The following is an 18,799-nucleotide window of genomic DNA, read 5'->3' as shown; positions in this document are numbered from 1 at the left end:
ACCCATTTCCGGCCTTTCCAAACTTCCAAGAGGCCCGTTAGCAGGGCTGGGATTCTACTGGTTCGCACCTATTCACTAGAACCGGTTGTTAACATTCTAAGCAGTTCAGAGAACCGATTGTTAGAAGAAATGACTGGCCTAATCCTGTAAGGAAGGCAGGAAGGAAACATTCTGGTGTTGCTTACAGAAACTGCCTCTCCATCAACCCTTATTACATTCTTGGCAGGACTAGACTTTCTGTCTCAGGAACATCTCTGGAGTATTTTTCCTCCTTTGCTGGTATTTTGCTTGTGTGGAGTGACCATTCAAATTTCAATGGCACTGAAAAAAGTGACTTATGACCATTTTTCACACTTACAACTGTTGCAGCATCCCCACACTCATGATGGGCCAGGAGAGGAGATGCGATATGAGTGATATTGAGTTGGCCACGCCCAGCCAGTCACATGACCACCAAGCCCTGCCCACCAAACTGTGCCATGCCCACAGAAACAGTTGTTAAAAAATTTGAATCCCACCCCAGGCCCATTTTTCACCCTCCCCAAGCCTCCACGCACGACCTGTACTTACCTGCATCCAAAATTGACTCCACGGGGTGGGGTGGGTGCAGCAGCCTGGAGTGGGATTTGTGGGCAGAATCTTAGCTAGCGGCTCTCATGAACCCCCACAAACCCCCGGCAGCCCACCCTTGATTGTGACCATGTGAAAAGCATAGCTTGTTGGAAGGGTATGTATCCCTGGCACCTCACTAGGGCAGGAAAAGACCCATATGGAAGCTCCTTTTGGATGTGTGTGCATTGCATTGTCATCCCCAAAACTATCTCCACGCAAGGAAAGGTTAGAAACCTGGGTACCAGTTAACATCCACAATACTGAACAATATGAATCAGGTGTACCTTATAAATAAGAACCTGTTTCAATGGATGGACTTCAATTCCCAGAATTCCCCATCCAGACATGCTGGCTGTGGAATTCTGGAAGCTGAAGTCCACCCATCTTAAAGTTGCTGAAATTGAGAAACACTGTGTTACGCATTGATATGATTATAAATGTTATATTTCTGTAACTGAGTTTTGATGGGGATGGAATCGATCAAATGAAACTCCAGGAGCAACGATGGATGGATGGGCAAATTGCTTCATATTTGGCTTGTGAACTTAACTGGAATTATCTTGTTGGAAAGCAGATCAACGACCAATGATGCAGCTACAGTCCAATTAAGCATTTGATGTATCATTTCAGACTACTCAGCAACCAGGTTTAGTCTCGCTTGTTGCTGCTTTACAATGAAGCAGTGATAGTACAGGAAGGCCAGAGTAGAAGATACTGGAATAATTGGGAAAGCAAATACAGACATAAAGATATGACATACATTATCTATTACAGTGATGGCTAACCTTTTCAGCTTGGTGTGTCGAAAATCGAGAAAAAGTGTAGCCTTCCTCAGGTCGTGTGTCACTTCAAGAAATATCAATAATTTGGTTTATGACGGACTGGGCTGGGATGATCACACAGGGCTGTGAAACTCGTCTCCCTGGTCTCAGGGCTGCAGGTGCAGGATGTGGGGATCGGAAGGCCACCTTACAGGGCTGTGAACCTCATGGATCTCCTTTCCTCCTGTAGCGTTCCTGAGGTAATGAAACGGACAAGCCTCAGTTTATGGTGGTTAAAACTGGCTCTCTGCTGCAAAGATCTTGCGGCAGAGGTGACACCATGCCTCCACGCAACAAGCAGGGAACAGGGATTGGAGCAGAGCACAGGCAGCCTCTAAATGTGCAGGTTTTCCCCACACCAATAGGCGTGTCAGTCAAAGTGCCTCGGCGTGTCAGGAGTGACACGCGTGTCATAGGTTGGTCATCACTGATCTATTACATTCAGATGTCATTGTGCTTTTCAAATAAAAGCCCTTTTAAATAATCTCTGTGTACAACTCTTTAGATGGAAATTGCAACACGGGATCTTTCCTTCCTTGTGTCAAACCATGTCACAAATATACTTTGACTACTTCTCATTTGTGCTACGTCCTCATTGTGTTACCCTCATTTTTTGTTTTGTAAGCCTACGCCTGAGGTAGCCTTAAATCATTCTTAACTCATGCTGGAATTCAAGCAATATTTTCCCTTTCCAGCTAATAGCATGAACCTATAACATCTAAAATGTAATACATTTTGTCACTGGTTGTAACCAGGGGTGGGATGCAAATTTTTTAACCACGATTCGGTGGGCCTAGCTAGGAGGGCGTGGCTAAGTGGGCATGGCCAGGTGGTCATTTGACTAGGTGGGCGTGGTGCTTTTTTTTTTTTTTGCTCTAGGAACTTTTAATGTAGCGTCAGAGGATATAAGCTGTTCCAAGTAGGGTGGTTTTTTGTAGAATCAGGGTATTCAAGTCTGATAAATTCAGAATTTCCAAATAGTGAGGTAGCCCTTTAGGACTTCAATGTGTAAGTCCCGATACTTTGTGATTTCTTCTTGCTGTGCATCTTCAATTTGTGCATCACCAGGTATTGCAATGACAATGAACCAAACCCTTTTTCTTTTCAACTATTGCTATGTCAGGTGTGTTGTGGGCCAAGTGCCTGTCAGTCTGAATTCTGAAGTCCCACAAAATCTTGACTTTTTCATTCTCCGGAACCTTCTCAACCTGGTGTTCCCAATAGTTGTTACGAAACTCAAATCCAAACTTTTGGCACAGTTTCCAGTGCCAAATGATTTTAGCAACTCGATTACGGTGTTCTAGGTAGTCAGTTTGTGAAATTTTGCTGCACCCGCTGATTAAATGGTCAACTGTTTCATTACTATTATTGTTGTTGTTATTATTATCATCATCATTAATAATAATAATTTGAGCGACTTTGGAAAAAGAAATTGTGTGTTATCCCAATTGTAACTGGAGCCCTTGGAGCAATACCTAAAGGGCTGCCTCGCTATTTGGAAATCCTGAATTTATCAGACTTGAATACCCTGATTCTACCAAAAAAAACCCACCCTACTTGGAACAGCTTATATCCTCCAATGCTACCTGAACAGTTCCTAGGTCCTCGGTTAGGACTCAAGCTGTTGAGCTGCCAACCAGCCCCAAAGGCTGTGAATCTCACTAAAGAAGTAGTGTAGTAGTAGTAGTAGTAGTAACAACAACAACAACAACAACAACAACAACAACAACAACAATAATAATAATAATAATAATAATAATAATAATAATAATAATAATAATAATAATAATAATAATAATAATAATAATAACTATTATTATCATCATCATCATTTTATTTATTTCCCAGCCTTGCTCATGCTTGGCGCTGCAATCGCCTCAGGATCGCAGGCCAAGGAAACGGGGAACTCTCTTGCAACGACGCTACACTGACGCTAGGGGTCTCCCCACTCCTGGTTTCCAGAACGGGAATTTTCTGGTGTAGTACCGCCAGCTTCCCACTAGGGTTCCCTTCTCTCTCTTTCTCTCTCACCCCCCACCCCCTTGTGAGTCTCACGTTTGCTGCCGGGGCCGCTGCGCTTCTTTTCTACGCGAGCACAATGAAATCTTGTGCCGCTGTAACCCCCGCGCCGCGCAATCCTCGCAGCCCGGCGGCGGCGGCGGCGGCGGCTTAAAACCCGAGACGGGCGCCAAGGGAAAAGAGCAGGAGCCGCGGCGGGATATTGTAGGGAGGAGGAGGAGGAGGACGAGGGAGGGTGGGGGGCGACGTCGAGCCCCCACCGCCTGTGGGAGCTAGTGCCAAAAAAAAAAAAAAGAGAGAGAGAAAGAATCCGGAAAGAAAGAGAGAAAGATCACCCCGCGATCCCCCGACCCGGGAGGCATGAAACCTCCCTAGGTCGCTCCTCTCTGGAAAGAGAAAGCTGGCGGCAGTTTTGTAAGTTTCAGGATCGCTTTGGAAATCGCTTCCCCAAACCCGGAGGGATGTCCGTCTATTCGCCCCACCAGCTTCGGGCGAGGGGGCCGCGGTAAGCGCCGGGCTTGCAGAAGCCTGAAAGATTTTGATTTTCCTTCTCCTTCTTTCACTTATTCTTTTTTTTTTTTTCCTCCCCTCACCGAGAAAGCAAAATCTGCTTTTATTTTTATTTTTATTTTTTTGTACGGGGCGAGAGAAGCTCTTGAAAACTCCGGATTTCTGGTGTGGTTTTTTTTTTTCTTTTTTTCCCTTTTTCCCCTCCCCACTTTGCCGGGGATTGAGGGAGATCGGACGACAGGCGGGGTGGAGAAAGCGACGGTGGTGGAGGGAGCGAGCGGAATATAGCTCAGTCCTGTCTCGCCCTCCCCACCCACCCACCCCCGCTTCCCGCCCTCTTCTGACTGACGGGATCCCGCGATCAACTTTCTTCCAACCTCGTGTCCCGACTTTTTTTTTTCCCCTTCTTTTTCTTTTTCCGCGTTCCCTTCTTCGGGGGACGCCACCGCTGCTGCCAGCCTTCTGAAGCACCTCGTCGGGAGACGGCCATCCTGGTTGCTACGGTCCCCACTAACTTTTCCTCACCATTTCGGAAAGCATCGCTCAACTTCTTTGGGGGACGCTTTAAAGAAAACGCGCCCCCCCCGCCCCTCAAAAAAAAATCGTTCCTTGGAAAATATTGCTTCCCACACGGCCCGTGTTATTAATAACCAAAGGGGGGGGAGGACGAACTAGATGACCTTCAAGGCCCCTTCCAACTCTGTTATTCTATTCTAATATATAAAATATAATATATATATATTTAAACGGATTTGGTCCAGCTGGGGGGAAAAAAGGAACCCCCCCCCCCCAAAAAAAAACCTCTCTGGTCAATCGCTCCGTCGGATTTTCAATGTCTCTGGCAGTTCTGCATCGGTGGAATGGATCCTGGTGATCAGTTTCTCCCTTCTTCCTTTTTTTTTTTAAATGCCCTCCTGCATCCCCGAGATGAGTTGTGCTCCCGGGCTAACAGATCTTCCGAAAAGGATTTCGGTGACTTTTCTGTAGTTCTTTTTGCGTGAGGGGGGAAAAAACAACAACCAAACCCAATAAATCTGTCAAGTTTTATTTCTTGGCTGTCAGGAAAGGATCATCACTCCGAAAAGGGGGAGGGGGCTGACTTCGGGTTGTCCTACGGGGGAGGGAAAGGAAAAGAGAGAGAGAGAGAGAAGGAGGAGGAGGAGAAGGAGAAGAAGAAACAAACACACACACACACACACACAACTCCGATCTGGAGCTAAGCGAGCGGACTCCCTCCTCCTCCTCCTCTTCCTCCTCCGTTCATGTGAGCGTGAGAAAGCCGCGATCTCCGGTTGGGAAAGTGCAAGCGGAGCGCCCGGAGGCGTCCGGCCCGTCGGGATGGGGGATACGGCGCCCCCTCAAGCTTTGGGTCTCCTCGGAGGAGGAGGAGGAGGCTCGATGGCGGCGGCGGCGGCGGCGGCAGCCCCGCGGGTTCACAGCGCGATCGTGGAGAGGCTCCGGGCGCGCATCGCCGTTTGCCGCCAGCACCACTTGACCTGCGAGGGCCGCTACGAGCGGGGCAGGGCCGAGAGCTCGGATCGCGAGCGGGAGAACACCTTGCAGCTGCTCAACCTCGTGCAACACGGCCAGGCGGCCCGGAAAGGAAGCAAGCACAGCAAAGCGGCAGCGGCGGTAGGGACGGCCGGAGGCAACGGCTCCGCCGCGCCTTCGGCTAACGCCGCAGCGCCCCCGGCGACCGACTACTATCCCTCGCAGCTGATCAGCAACGGGAGCGCTGGTGGCAGGAATGGGATCAACGGGGAGCCGCCGAGCGCCGCCGCTGGAGGCGAGCCCAGGAATCCGGCCCTGATTGCGGTGAGTGGCGTGGCTCTCCAGTCCTTAACCGGGAACGTTCCTTCCCGTCCAGTCAATATTTTGTGCCCATTTGGTTTTGTGGTGGTTTGGCAATGCCCGACTAACATTTATTTCGCAGGTAGTCCTCGACTTACAACGGTTCGCTTACTGACCGCTCGAAAGGCAGCGGGACGGTTTTGTCAGACTTACAACCGTGGTGGCATTCCCGTGCTCCCAGGATTTATATATTTACTTTATATATTTACTTTGCATATTTATTTTAGTTTGTCAAGCATGTATGAGAAAGCAAGTATAAGTATGAACATGACATATAAACATATAAGTATAGACGGGTATAAGAATATACCGAATAAATGAGTATGAATAAATGGATAAACGGGGATGGTAGGCATGCGGGTGCGCTTATGCACGCCCCCTTACAGACCTCTTAGGAATGGAGTGAGGTCCACTGTGGACAGTTTAAGGTTACATTAAATTTACATTAATTGAATTGAATTAATTGAATTCGTTAGTTGAATTGAATTGAATTAATTGAATTGAATTAATTTACGTTTGGATGCTTGGCAACCGGCTCGTATTTATGACGGTTGGAGGCTCCCAGGGGTCATGGCATCCCCTTTTGCCCCTTTGGCCTGACAAAACAAAGCCAATGGGGAAGCCGGATTCATTTAATAACCAGGTTACTCGTTAACAACTTCAGTGATTCGGTTAACAGATGTGGCAAGAAAAGTCGTAAAGTGGGGCAAGACTCACTTAACACATTTCTCACTTAGCTACATAAATTTCGGGCTCGGTTGTGGTTGCAGGTTGAGGACTATCTGTATTTATTTGCACCCCGTCTTTATCGTAACCGTGAGAGGGAACTTGGAGTCCTGGTGAACAGACACTTAAATAGGAGGCTGCAGTGTGCTGCAGCTGCCAAAAAAGGCCAATGCAATACTAGGCTGCGTCAACAGAGGGATAGAATCAAGATCACGTGAAGTGTTCATACCACTTTATAATGACACCTTGGTAAGGCCACACTTGGAATACTGCATCCAGCTTTGGTTACCACAATGTAAAGAAAATGTTGAAAGTCTAATCTAGAAAGAATGCAAAGAAGAACAACCAAGATGATTAGGGGACTGGAGGCTAAAACATATAAAGAACGGTTGCTGGAACTGGGTATGCCTAGTCTGATGAAAAGAAGGATTAGGGGAGAAAAGACAGCAGTGCTCCGATATCTTAGGGGCTGCCACAAAGAAGAGGGAGTCAAGCTATCCTCTAAAGTACCTGTAACCTAAAGGTAACAGTTCCCCTCGCATATACGTGCTGGTCGTTGCTGGCTCTAGGGAGCAGTGCTCATCTCTGTTACAAAGCCAAAGAGCCAGCGCTGGGCAAAGATGTCTCTGTGGTCATGTGGCCGGCATGACTAAACGCCAAAGGCGCAGGGGACACTGTTACCTTCTCACCAAAGTGGTCCCTATTTTTCTACTTGCATTTTCACATGCTGTCGAACTGTTCGGTTGGCAGAAGCTGGGACAAGGAATGGGAGCTCACTCCGTTACACAGCGCTAGGGATTCGAATCGCCAAACTGCCGACCTTTCTGATCGACAAGTTCAGCGTCTTAGCCACTGAGCCACCACGTCTCCTTTAAAGCACCAGATGGCAAGACAAGAAGCAATGGGTGGAAACTAATCAAGGAAAGAAGCAGCCTAGAACTAAGGAGAAATTTCCTGACAGTTAGAACAATTAATCAGTGGAACAACTTGCCTCCAGAGGTTGTGAATGCTCCAACACTGGAAGTTTTTAAGAAGAGATTCAACAGGGTTACCTATCTGAGCACGGGGTTGGACTACAAGATCTCCAAGGTCCCTTCCAACTCTGTTATTCTATTATATCTCAACACATTTCTCTTTTTCTAATTTCCCCATAACAACAACCCTGCAAATCCTAATTCCATCTGAGCTGCAGAATGCAAATAATCAACCATAGGTTTCCATATCAAGGTTTGTGGAGCCAAACTGGGTGCTTGGGTAGCCTCAACTGGCTTTCTGACCTGAGTGGTCCCCGTCCCCATCGGGATTGTTGGAATCTGGAGCAAAGTTGGGGCTTTGGGTGGGGGTGGAGGGGAAGTCTTCCTGTCTAGTGTACCCCCCAAACACATACACAATATAATATAACACTTGGAACAATGTAACACTTGAGGGCTCTGATCACGGAGAGAGAGGGGGGACGGGAAAGAGAGAGGGGGAGTTTGGAGAGCCTCTAATGATCTCCTGAGCATCAAATGGAGGATCAAATCAGAAGAACCTTTGCTTCCCCTCCCCCACACCAGATTCCTAGAGGTTTGTTTGTTTGTTTTGCAAAACTCCATTTCACTTTAAAAAAAAGTATTGATTCGTTTCCTTAGATTTAGATCAGAGGTCCCCAAACTTGACAACTTTAAGACTTGTGGACATCAACTCCCAGAATAGCTGGAGAATTCTGGGAGTGGAAATCCACAAGTCTTAAATTTGCCAAGTTTGGGGACCCCTGATTTAGATGCTGCCCAAATCAAGGTGACATTGGACAGTTCAGAATTCAGTCTAAACAATATTCAAAGTATAATGTAGAACAGGGGTGTCAAACTCAATTGCAATTGAGGGCTGCATCAGGCTTGTGTTTGACCTTGACGATCAGTTCGATGTCACTCATGTCGGGGGCACCTGTTGTGGCCCATGCAGGCCTCCAGGGGATTCTCCTGCAGTTCTCTGCTGGGCAAAAACGGAGCCTGGGAGGGCCGCATGCAGCCCTCCCAAGCTCCGTTTTCACTGGCAAAGGCGCCACAGGCCGGTCTTTTGCTGTTTCCAGGGTGACCCCCCATAGGCCAGATCTAAGCATCCCGCAGGCCGCATCCAGCCTTGAGTTGGACAGCCCTGATGTGGAATGTGAAACAGAGAGAGAGGAAAAACAGCACTCATCTGGACCATCCACTCTACATCTCCCCCTGGAAAGGGCATCCCAACAAGAGGACCATATCCACCTTCTTACCCAATTAGACAAGTTCTTCAAATCTGTCCGGAACATCATGAGGTAGGGCCCCACACACAGACATCTCAGGGGGAGCTCTGTTGGCCAAATGACCCTGTCCAGTTTGTACACTATAAAGCACATATTTCAGGAACTGCACTAGTTGTCCTTAAGCTTCCAGTCCTCCTTGAACGTGCTTGGAAGAGGAAAAACTGCTCTTCAAATAAGACTTTGGGCACTGAATGGACATTAAGATGCTTCTTAAGCCCATCTGGCGATGATGGGGTTTTTTTTTAGTTTTTATGTTGCCTTGGGGATCTGCTGCTTTTTATGTTGCAGATGACAAATCGTTGATCAGGGTGAATAATCGGGAGTGTAAGATAAACCAAGCAGCCGACAGACCTAAGACTTGCTAGTGGATACTGCAAAACATCAGCAGCAAAAATCACCACAATTATTCTTTAAACAGCCCTCAGGTCTGTCTTTTGAAGCACCTCCAGTGATCCAAAATTGCCATTCAGGGCCAGCTTTGTCCCCATTCAGAGGGATTTTGCGAGCTTGAATGGTAGAAGTGGTCACGGAGGTTTTTGAGTAACAAGTTATTTCCATCCCTATTCTAAAAAAAAAACCCTAAATCACGGCTTTCCAACCTTGGCAACTTTAAGATGCATGGACTTCAACTCCTAGAATTCCCCAGCCAGCTGCATATCTTAAAGTTGCTAAGGTTGGAAAATTCTGTTATAGACATTCTTCCTTCAAATTAAGGCCATGGAAGGTCTTTTAAATCAGGGATGTTGTGATTGGAAAGGTCAAAAAAAATCATGATCATTGCAATTGCAATTTTATATATTTTATATATGAGTGATACATTGCACATTAGTCATATAACAAGGCAGAGCTTGGATCACACCATTATGGCTGCCAACTGTGACCATACCCTGTAAGCACCTCTGCTTTGAGTAGACATTATAAAATTACATGGGGCGGGGATTTTGGTGGGTGCCAAGAAAATATCTATAGACCATATTAGGGAATTAGGCACCCAAGGTTTCTGCCCCATGTAATTTTATATTTTAGATTATTTTAATTTTTAAAAAGTGAGCAGAAAGCTAATATTCTAAAAGTAAACACCATCCTCAGACAGCTATATTGTCAAAAAAAATTATTGGCCCTTATATGTTATATTGGAACACAGTGTTCCGATATCTCAGGGGCTGCCACAAAGAAGAGGGAATCAAGCTATTCTCCAAAGCATCTGAGGGCAGGACAAGAAGCAATTGGTGGAAGCTAATCAAGGAGAGAAGCAACCTAGAGCTGAGGAGAAATTTCCTGACAGAACAATTAACCAGTGGGAAGGCTTCCTTCAGAAGTTGTAGGAGCCCTGTCACTGGAGGTTTTAAAGAAGAGATTGGATAGTCACTTGTCTCAAATTGTATAGGGTTTCCAGTCTGAGCAGGGGACTGATCTAGAAGACTTCTAAGGTTCCTTCCAATTCTGTTATTCTGTTTTATCCTATATAGCCTTCCAGAAGCCTTCTTAGAAAATAAAATACTGAGTGGCTCCAAGAGCTTGGTTTTATTTTTGGTGTACACATGTTTTACATATAAACATGTTTTGCAAGAGTGTCATAATCTTATTTCAATCCGGGCTGCAATTAAATAATAGATGAAAGGCTAGTTTAGAAAATGACGAAGGTCATTCTAGGTAGATTTAGGTTTGTGTTAAAATAACTGTAAAATATTTGCACGGCTTCCCACCTTTTTTCTCCTGACAAACATACAGGTGGTCCTTGACTTATAACCACATTTGGGACTGGAAATTTGGTTGTAAATCAGTGTGGTCAGTAAGTCAAATTAAGATGTGACCAGATCTGATTTTATTACCATTTTTATAGTGGTTATAAAGAAAATCACTATGGTTCTTAAACAAATCAGGCGGCAGTTAAGCAAATCTAGCTTTGCCAATGCAAGTTTTTTGCCTAAAAGCCACAAAAAGAAATGCAAAACATGATCACGTAAACTGCAGGATGCATAAATGCAACCTGGTTGCCAAGCAGCTGAACTTAATTATATAACCTCTGGGATGTCTCTGGAGATTCTCAGTCAACCTCTTCATGGTTGTCCCAAAGGTGCTTTTTCAAGAGGCAACTGGACTTTCTGGTTTTTCTTTGAAGACGTTTTGCTTCTCATCCAAGAAGCTTCTTCAGCTCTGACTGGATGGATCAATCAGAGCTGAAGAAGCTTCTTGGGTGAGAAGCAAAACATCTTCAAAGAAAAACCAGAAAGTCCAGTTTTCCTCTTGAAAAAGCACTTTTGAGGATATCCCTGGGATGGTACAATGGACTTAAATGTGATTATAGGTCATAAAGCACTTTTTCTTAGGTCATCCTAACTTTGAACAGTTGTTAAACAAACAGTCATAAGTTCAGGACTACTACTGTATCTAACGCAGGGATTGGAAGAATAGTTCTCTTATTATAACTACATCAACCTACATAGACAACATTTAATACAGAAATATACGTGTTTGTGAAGAATAGGTCTTTGAATGTGAAATATGCATGCTTAGGGGCAGGTATATCTTTCAAGTAACAATTGTTTGGTACAGAACATAGAGGGAAGCAGTTGCATACTAGGTGGAATATCTAACATGTCTTCAGTACTTGAAGCTATCTCATGTTCCTCATAGTTTTTTCTTCGTCTAAACCTCTTATCATCAAAGAGTTGTTCCAGTTTGTCACTGTCCTTAATATGCAAATGACCCAGGAGATTACAGCACAAGATCCAGGATATCTCCACAACAAAACTCACAAGGCCATCACACAGCCCATTATACCAACATCAACTCCATCAACCAGTCAAGAGGCAGCAGTGCAGCCAACCAGCCCAGCACACCAGCCCCTACCACCAGTATTTATAGAGAGATGGCAGCTCCGATCACACACTGCTTGCACTGGCATGAAGCCGAAAGCACCAGCCTGAGGATGGCAAGTGGGACCTTGCTGGAACGTCTTAATCTTACACAGGAAAAGACCTGAATACACCTAGACCTATATATATATTCATAGATTTTAACAGGTACAGGTATGCAGGTCTTGGCGTGTTCGGTTCTTTTCCCGTGTAAGATTGAGAGTATCTTGGCAACGTTTCGACTGCCTGAAGATGGCGAGTGAGACCTTGTCGAAATGTTGCCAAGATACTCTCAATCTTACATGGGAAAAGACCCAAATGCACCAAGACCTGCATATATATATGTGTGTGTGTGAAATTTTATATATATATATATAAAAACACATATATACCAGGGATGTGAAACCCAAGGCCTGTGGGCTGGATCTGGCCCGTAAGGTGCTTAGATCTGTCCCACAGGGCTGCCCTGGCAACAGCAAAGGACCGCCCTGCGGTGCTTCTGCCAGCAAAAACGGAGCTTGGGAGGGCCGCCAGCGAGCTCCACTTTTGCAGGCAGAGGGTTGCAGGACGTTGTCATAGCCAAAAACAGAGCTCAGGAGCCCATTTCACTGGCAGAGTGCTTGGGCCACCACAGGCACCCCTGACACGAGTGACATCGAGCTGACGATGAGTCAAGCCTGATTTTATGATCATTTTTTGCTACAGTTGTTAAACAAATCATTGCAGGTGTTATGTGAATCATGGGGTTGTTAAGCAAATCTGGCTCCCCGCCCCACTGACTTTACTTGTTGGGAGGCATCTGGGAAGGTGAGAAATGGTGATCATGTGACCCCCAAATACTGCAACGCTGCAAGTACATGCCAGTTGCCAAGCAATTTTTGAGTGCTTGACCGTGAGATACTAAAATGTCACAAGTGGAAGGATTGGTTGTAACTCACTTTTTTCAGGGTTGTTGTAACTTTGAACAGTTGTTAAGTGAATAGTTATAAGTCGAAGACTACCAGTATTGTACTTTTTAAAAACAGAAATAAAGAAGATAGAGAGAAGGGAGGGAGAAAAACAGCTCTACGTACCTGTCATTCCTTTATAATTGTTATTATTTGTAAATCTCTTAAAAATAGGCCAGGTTTACATGTCATATCCTCTAGGACAGTGGTTGCCAACGAGAAAATTTTGGTGGTCCGCAGAGAAATGTCCCCCTCAAGCAATTATTCCAGGCTGCTCGGGAACACAAGGCTGCGTTGCCCACAGGGCCTGCCCACCTGCTGACCCCCACCCTTCAACTGAGCACAAACCTTGAGTAGAGCCAGGTGAGCTAGAAATGGAAGGTAAGACTAATGGCAGGGGAGAGAAATCCGCCCCGGGGTGGCTTGCTGACGTTGATGGGAAAGTCGGTCCCATATTCCAGAGCTGAAGTAGTCACAGGACTGGCCCTTTGGTCAGCCCGGAACAGCTCCTCCAGTCCATGGCAGGCCGGTGCACCTGAGAGGAGGAACAGCTGCTCCAGGATGACCATAAGGCCAGTCCTGTGGCTACTGCTGCTCTGGAATATGGGACCGACTTTCCCACCAACGTCAGCAAGTCACCATCAGTCAAAATTCATATTAGTGGTCCGCGGGATTTAAAATTATGAGTTTGGTGGTCCCTGAGGTCCAAAAGGTTGGCGCCCCCTGCTCTAGGCATACAAAAACACATTCTACTCCCTTGACTGTAGATTGTGGTAGGGAAGGAAACTAGAACAAAATTCACGATGTTGTAATATACCGTATTTATTCAAATATACACCCTGTGACTCAGTTTGTTTGTGGTCTTCAGGTCGGGGTGGTTTAGAAAAAGGTGATTAACCTTGGAAATAGAAGTACATAAATAACACTTAGAGAAAGTCAACTATTTCCTCTCTTCTTAAGATTAGGGCGCCTGGAGTGTCCCATCACTTTATTACAATTATAAATCAAAAGAGCCGCATCCCAAAACATCTGGAAGGACAACTTATAGCTGTTCCAGCCTTGAGAAATCACAAACAATATTATCTTAAAAAGTAGCCATTTATTCTTTTTTAATCTTTCCTAATTATAATTACATCAGGAAAAGGGAAGCCTCCCCAGAATAAATAGTGTCAGCTTACAAATTACCAGGGAAATCTGGCTCAGTTGGCTGTTAGTGCTTCTCCTTACATAAGGATCCAAGTTAGATACGCTGTTGGCAGGATGAGAGCTTTTCGTTTGCTTCTTCCAGGGTTTAAGATAGTTAAACGGGAGGCTGAGTGTTGGCAATGAAAGGAGGAGACCTTGGAGGACAAGATCAAAGGCAGGAATAAATAGCTTCTCACCCATCACGATTTCCCTAATATGAAGCCTCTGGTATCCTTCAACAGTTTACACAGGTGCAGCATTCCTGCCCTTGGGGCTTTGTAACCATGCCAGCACATCCAAAGAGGTTCATGAGAGTGCCAAAATCCTCCGGTGTGGACAAGGTCTAAGAAAGACATCATGCCACTAGAAGGTTTCAATTGCAATAATGGAAGGGAACAGTTCTGCTTGTTGAATTTCAATAAGCAGAGAGCTTCAGCTGCAGAAAGTAGCCAGGATCAGAGGTGGTCTTCAGCAAGTTCTGACCAGTTCTGGGAAACCGGTAGTGGAAATTTTGAGTAGTTCGGAGAACCGGCAAGTACCACCTCTGACTGGCCCCGCCCCCATCTATTCTCTCCTTCAGAGTCCCAGCTGATTGGCTGGGTCTTCTTTTGTTGCCCTGCACAGGAGAACAGAGCTGGAAAGCAGGTTAGTGGGGTGGGGAGAGAATGGGGATTTTGCAGTATATCCTTCCCCTGCCGTGCCCACTAAGCCACACCACGCCCACCAAGCCACGCCCACAGAACCAATAGTTAAAAAAAATTGAATCCCACCACTGGCCAGGATCCAACTTTTTAAAAGTGTATTTTAAGGACAGGTGGTGTTCGATTTACGACCGCCATTGAGCCTGGTGTTTCTGTTGCAGAGCGAAACATTGATTAAGTGACTTTTGCAAAATATCTTCCTTGCCCCAGTAGATTAAGTGAATCACAGCAGTTGTTAAATTAGTATCGGAGTTACTAATTTAAGTAAATCCGACATTCCCATGCACTTTGCTTGTCAGAAAGTCGCCAAAGGGGTTGATGTGACGTTGCAGCCGTCATAAATATTAGTCAGTTGCCAAAGAATTTGGATCACATGACCATGGGATGCTGCAATGATCATAACTGTGAAAACCGTCATTTTTCATAAGTCATTGTTTTCGGGACCGTTGTAACTTTGGCCACTAAATTAGCTATTATAAGTCTTGTGACTTGGACTTATGACTTTGGCTGTTTCCTGGGATCATTTGGTCCCCTTTCGGGACCTTCTGACAAGCGAAGACAATGGGGAAGTCAGATTCACTTCACAACCAGGGTACTAATTTAACAACCACAGGGATTCACTTAACTGTGGCAAGAAAAGTCGTAAAATGCTAGCAAACGTCTCACTTTAACAACAGAAACTTTGGGCTCAATGGTGGTCAAAAGTCAAGGACTACCTGTAGTTGCTCCTTCCTGGGTTAATGAAAGATCTTTCCTATACCTTGTGTCCATGTTCCACCACTTAATTATGGCTGATCCATACAATTTTCTTACGTTCACATATTTGTGTGTGTGTGTGTGTGTGTGTGTGTGTGTATGTGTGTGATGCTATATACATCTAAGAGAGATGTCAATTTAAGTGTAGATTCTGCGTCATCCAGAGGAAGCTAGAATTAAAAGTCTGCCAAAATGCGCCAGTATTTTGTAGACATTTCGACTTAGCTGGCATCTCTGGATGATTCTGGCATCCGTCAAGGTTGTCCTTGATAAGGATTGATGTCATATTAGTATTAATTTTTGGAGAAAACGACTTGCTGAGATCCCACATATCACTGCCAAGCGAAGCCAGCACGGTGTTCTAAACCGTGGAAGGAACCAATTGTTCGAGTGTGAAATGCTATGCACCATTGAATGTTCTCTGTGGGATACAATAAGATGCTTGAACGAATAATGGTCAAATATATAAGCAATAGATGACTGTGGAGGTTTTCAGCCATCCAGGTTATCCCAAAGGTGCTTTTTCCAAAAGGCAACTGGACTTTCTTAGTTTTTGTCTTGAAGACGTTTCACTTCTCAACCAAGCGGCATCTTCAGTTCTGAACTCCACCATTCAATCAGAACTAAAAATGAGAAGCGAAACATCTTCAAGATAAAAAAACAACAAAGAAAGTCCAGTTGCCTTTTGAAAAAGCACTTTGGGGACATATAAGCAATAGATGTTGCCTGTAAAATATTTAAATACAGCTAAGTATAAAACACTAGTTTCCCCCAAATACTTTATGAACGGAGTTGTCAAACTATGGCTCATAATCCTCCTCTAGGGTGCAGTTAGTAAATGGGGAGAGGGGGGGTTAATTGATCAAATTTGTTCAGCCAATGTAAGAGGAATGCCAAAGCAAGCATCTAGGGGGGATTAAAATGGTTAAAAGAAATAGCAAGTTTTGAGAAATGGCTCAATCCATGAATTTAAACCATTTGTCAAAATGTTCCAACAATCACAGCAGTTTTCTTTATTAAATTCACTGGTTATTTAGTTTCATTTGGGAGGATCTCATAATTTATTTATCAGTTTAGAGAGGTACAATATTGCAAAGTTAGAAAACCTCTGTCATCATACGGAGAAGAAGGGCAACTGCCTGTTTCAAATGCTGTCAAGCTTTAGGAAATGTGATCTTTTCCAAACAATATTTCTCTGACACCTCTTGTTAATGTATGCTGTGCATCCGCTACCTGCTATATACAGTATATTCCCAAATGTAAACAATATCTACACTTTACACTGTTTACAAGGAGTAACAGGAAGGATTTTCCCTTCAAAGAAATGTTGACAGCCTGAAGATAGATGAAAAGTCTGTCACTCATAGAAAAATAAATTCAATACATTTTTACTCCCAGGAGGCTGCAGGAAAGCCTACTAGGGCCAAAATGGGGAGTACAGTGGGGCACGTCGCACCCCCTCCTGCAGTCCCCCCATCGCCCGCGCATGTGCATACGACCTCCCCCATGCTGCCTCTCCCCCGCGCATACACACGTCTCCCGCATGTGCCCCACCCCCGCGCTGGAGCTGAGCTGGGGTGTGCCATAGGTTCTCCATCACAGTTTTCAAGGGTTGTGGAAGCACTTGGCGGTTTGTCTGTGTCCTTAAGGTCACCTGATGCTCCTGGTTCCTGTAGTCTCCCATTGGCGCCATCTGTGTGCCAATTGTTCGCTTACAATATTTAGTCTAGCGCTCACATTTTACGACTTTTCTGGCCATGTTTGTCAAGCGAATCACTGCCATTGTTAAATTAGTAACACGATTGTTACGTGAATCTGGCTTCCCCGTTCACTTGGCTTGTTTGCAAAAGGAGATCACATGATCGCGGGACACTGCAACCAGGGATGGGCTTCAATTTTTTTGACAAGGGGCTGTCTGCCCTAATGACTGGGTGGGTGGGCGTGGCTGGCTGGTCATGTGACTGGGTGGGTGGGTGTGGCCAACTCGACATCACTTCTTTGCCCTAATTACCTAAAAAGAGATATATGCCAAAAAGTTGTTTATTATTTTGTGCATTTAATACTTAAATAAAAGACTGGGTGAAACCAGGCTTAATAGCAATGACTGTGAGAGGGATCTTGGAGTCTTAGTGGAGTTTCTGGTGAGTTACCTGATTCTTATTATTTGGGAATTAATCCCCTCGAGGCTAGTGGCTATGTTATCTGATTTTCTCAATAGCTCTCCTTGCAAGCCCTGAGTGGATTGTTTATCTAGCTTGCAACACTTTTATGAGGTGTGAAATTCTCTTGGCTGAATGCTCAAAAGTTCAATTAAGCCTATTAAGAGCTTTCCTTTACTGCTAGTCTTTCTGAGATTATTGGGGGCTCTCTGAGCCCCACAGAGTCTTAGCTAGGGGCTCTCCTGAGCCCCTGCAAGCCCCCAGCAGCCCACCCCTGACTGCAACCATCATAAAAATATCTGAATTTTGATCACATGATCATGGGGCTACTACAAAGATTGTAAGCATGTAAAATGGTCATAAGTCACTTTTTTCAGTGCTGTTGTAACTTTGAACGGTCACTAAATGCTGTTGTATGTCAAGGATTACCTGAACTAGTACATTGGATGAACCAGGCCATTACTTTAATCTAGAATATAGTTTGCTTGGGCTTTACAAATGTATATCCTACCTTGTACTAACTTCAGTTTTGGTTCTGTCCTTCCAATGTGCAAAACCACAATCCTCACAAACCACAGTGGCTTAGCCAAGCAATTAACTTTATGTATTTCGTTGTATCAGTCAATTGCTTTAAGTAGTTTGTATTGTTTTAACTTAAAATAGTATATGAACAGAGCCATTATGACTTGCTAACCATAGTCTAAGATGTACCATGTTGCATGAACAAAGGTTGGATGTAACTTAGTACCAGAATTAAAACAACAACAACAATTGAATCTGTAGCAAGCATTTCAGGTATGTTCCTTCACAGTCTTAGATTTTTATATGGACCTAAGCTATGTTAAACCTCATCATATGTTGACTAGTTGTTGGTGGTCACAAAAAAATTTCCAGATTATCTGCTGCTGCTTTAGAGATTGTGCAATCTGTTCCATTCTTTAAGATATAAATAATTTAGTCATCTTTCCTCTTTATCCATGCATTAATAGCATTGCAGTAATATATTCCTGGAATGGATTTCCCTTTTCTTTCTTTCTCCCATCTATTGGATCCATCTCACAGGCAACATTTCCTTTCTGTTTGCTTTTGTGTTTTGGTGCAACAGTATCTATAGATACAAAAATAATGACTGATGTGAAATCTACTTCTTTCTGAGCCAGCATTGGGGTTATTGAATCAGCCTGCAGGGTTGAGGATGGAAAAAGGTCAAGGGGTAAAGGATTCATGTCTTTAAGGATCAAAGTTCAAACTTTATAAACTGCCATAAAGTTATTTAGTTGAAAAAGTTACCAATAGTATCACAAATGATTAGCACAATTTCGGCAGGCAAAGTTGTGTTTTTACAGGCCTTATGTCTGGCCCTCCAGGCAACC

The 18,799-nt window shown here is 44.6% G+C and overlaps 1 protein-coding gene across 1 annotated transcript in view; it reads left to right on the top strand.

Moving 5' to 3' along the window:
• The first annotated feature begins 5,000 nt into the window (after nt 1-5,000).
• Nucleotides 5,001-18,799, top strand: part of MAML2 (mastermind like transcriptional coactivator 2) — a 198,656-nt gene continuing 184,857 nt past the window's right edge. Inside the window, exon 1 of the mRNA XM_026706888.2 lies at nt 5,001-5,777. Within this exon, the coding sequence (XP_026562673.2) occupies nt 5,301-5,777 (477 nt within the window). The 5' untranslated portion in view covers nt 5,001-5,300. The remainder of the gene's footprint in view (nt 5,778-18,799) is intronic.

The sequence above is a fragment of the Pseudonaja textilis genome, chromosome 7, assembly GCF_049901715.1.
Source record: "Pseudonaja textilis isolate UNSWEBS1 chromosome 7, rPseTex1.2, whole genome shotgun sequence".
Lineage (NCBI taxonomy): Eukaryota > Metazoa > Chordata > Lepidosauria > Squamata > Elapidae > Pseudonaja > Pseudonaja textilis.
Note: the sequence above shows the minus strand (reverse complement) of the source record. Positions and strands in the feature narration are given on the sequence as shown.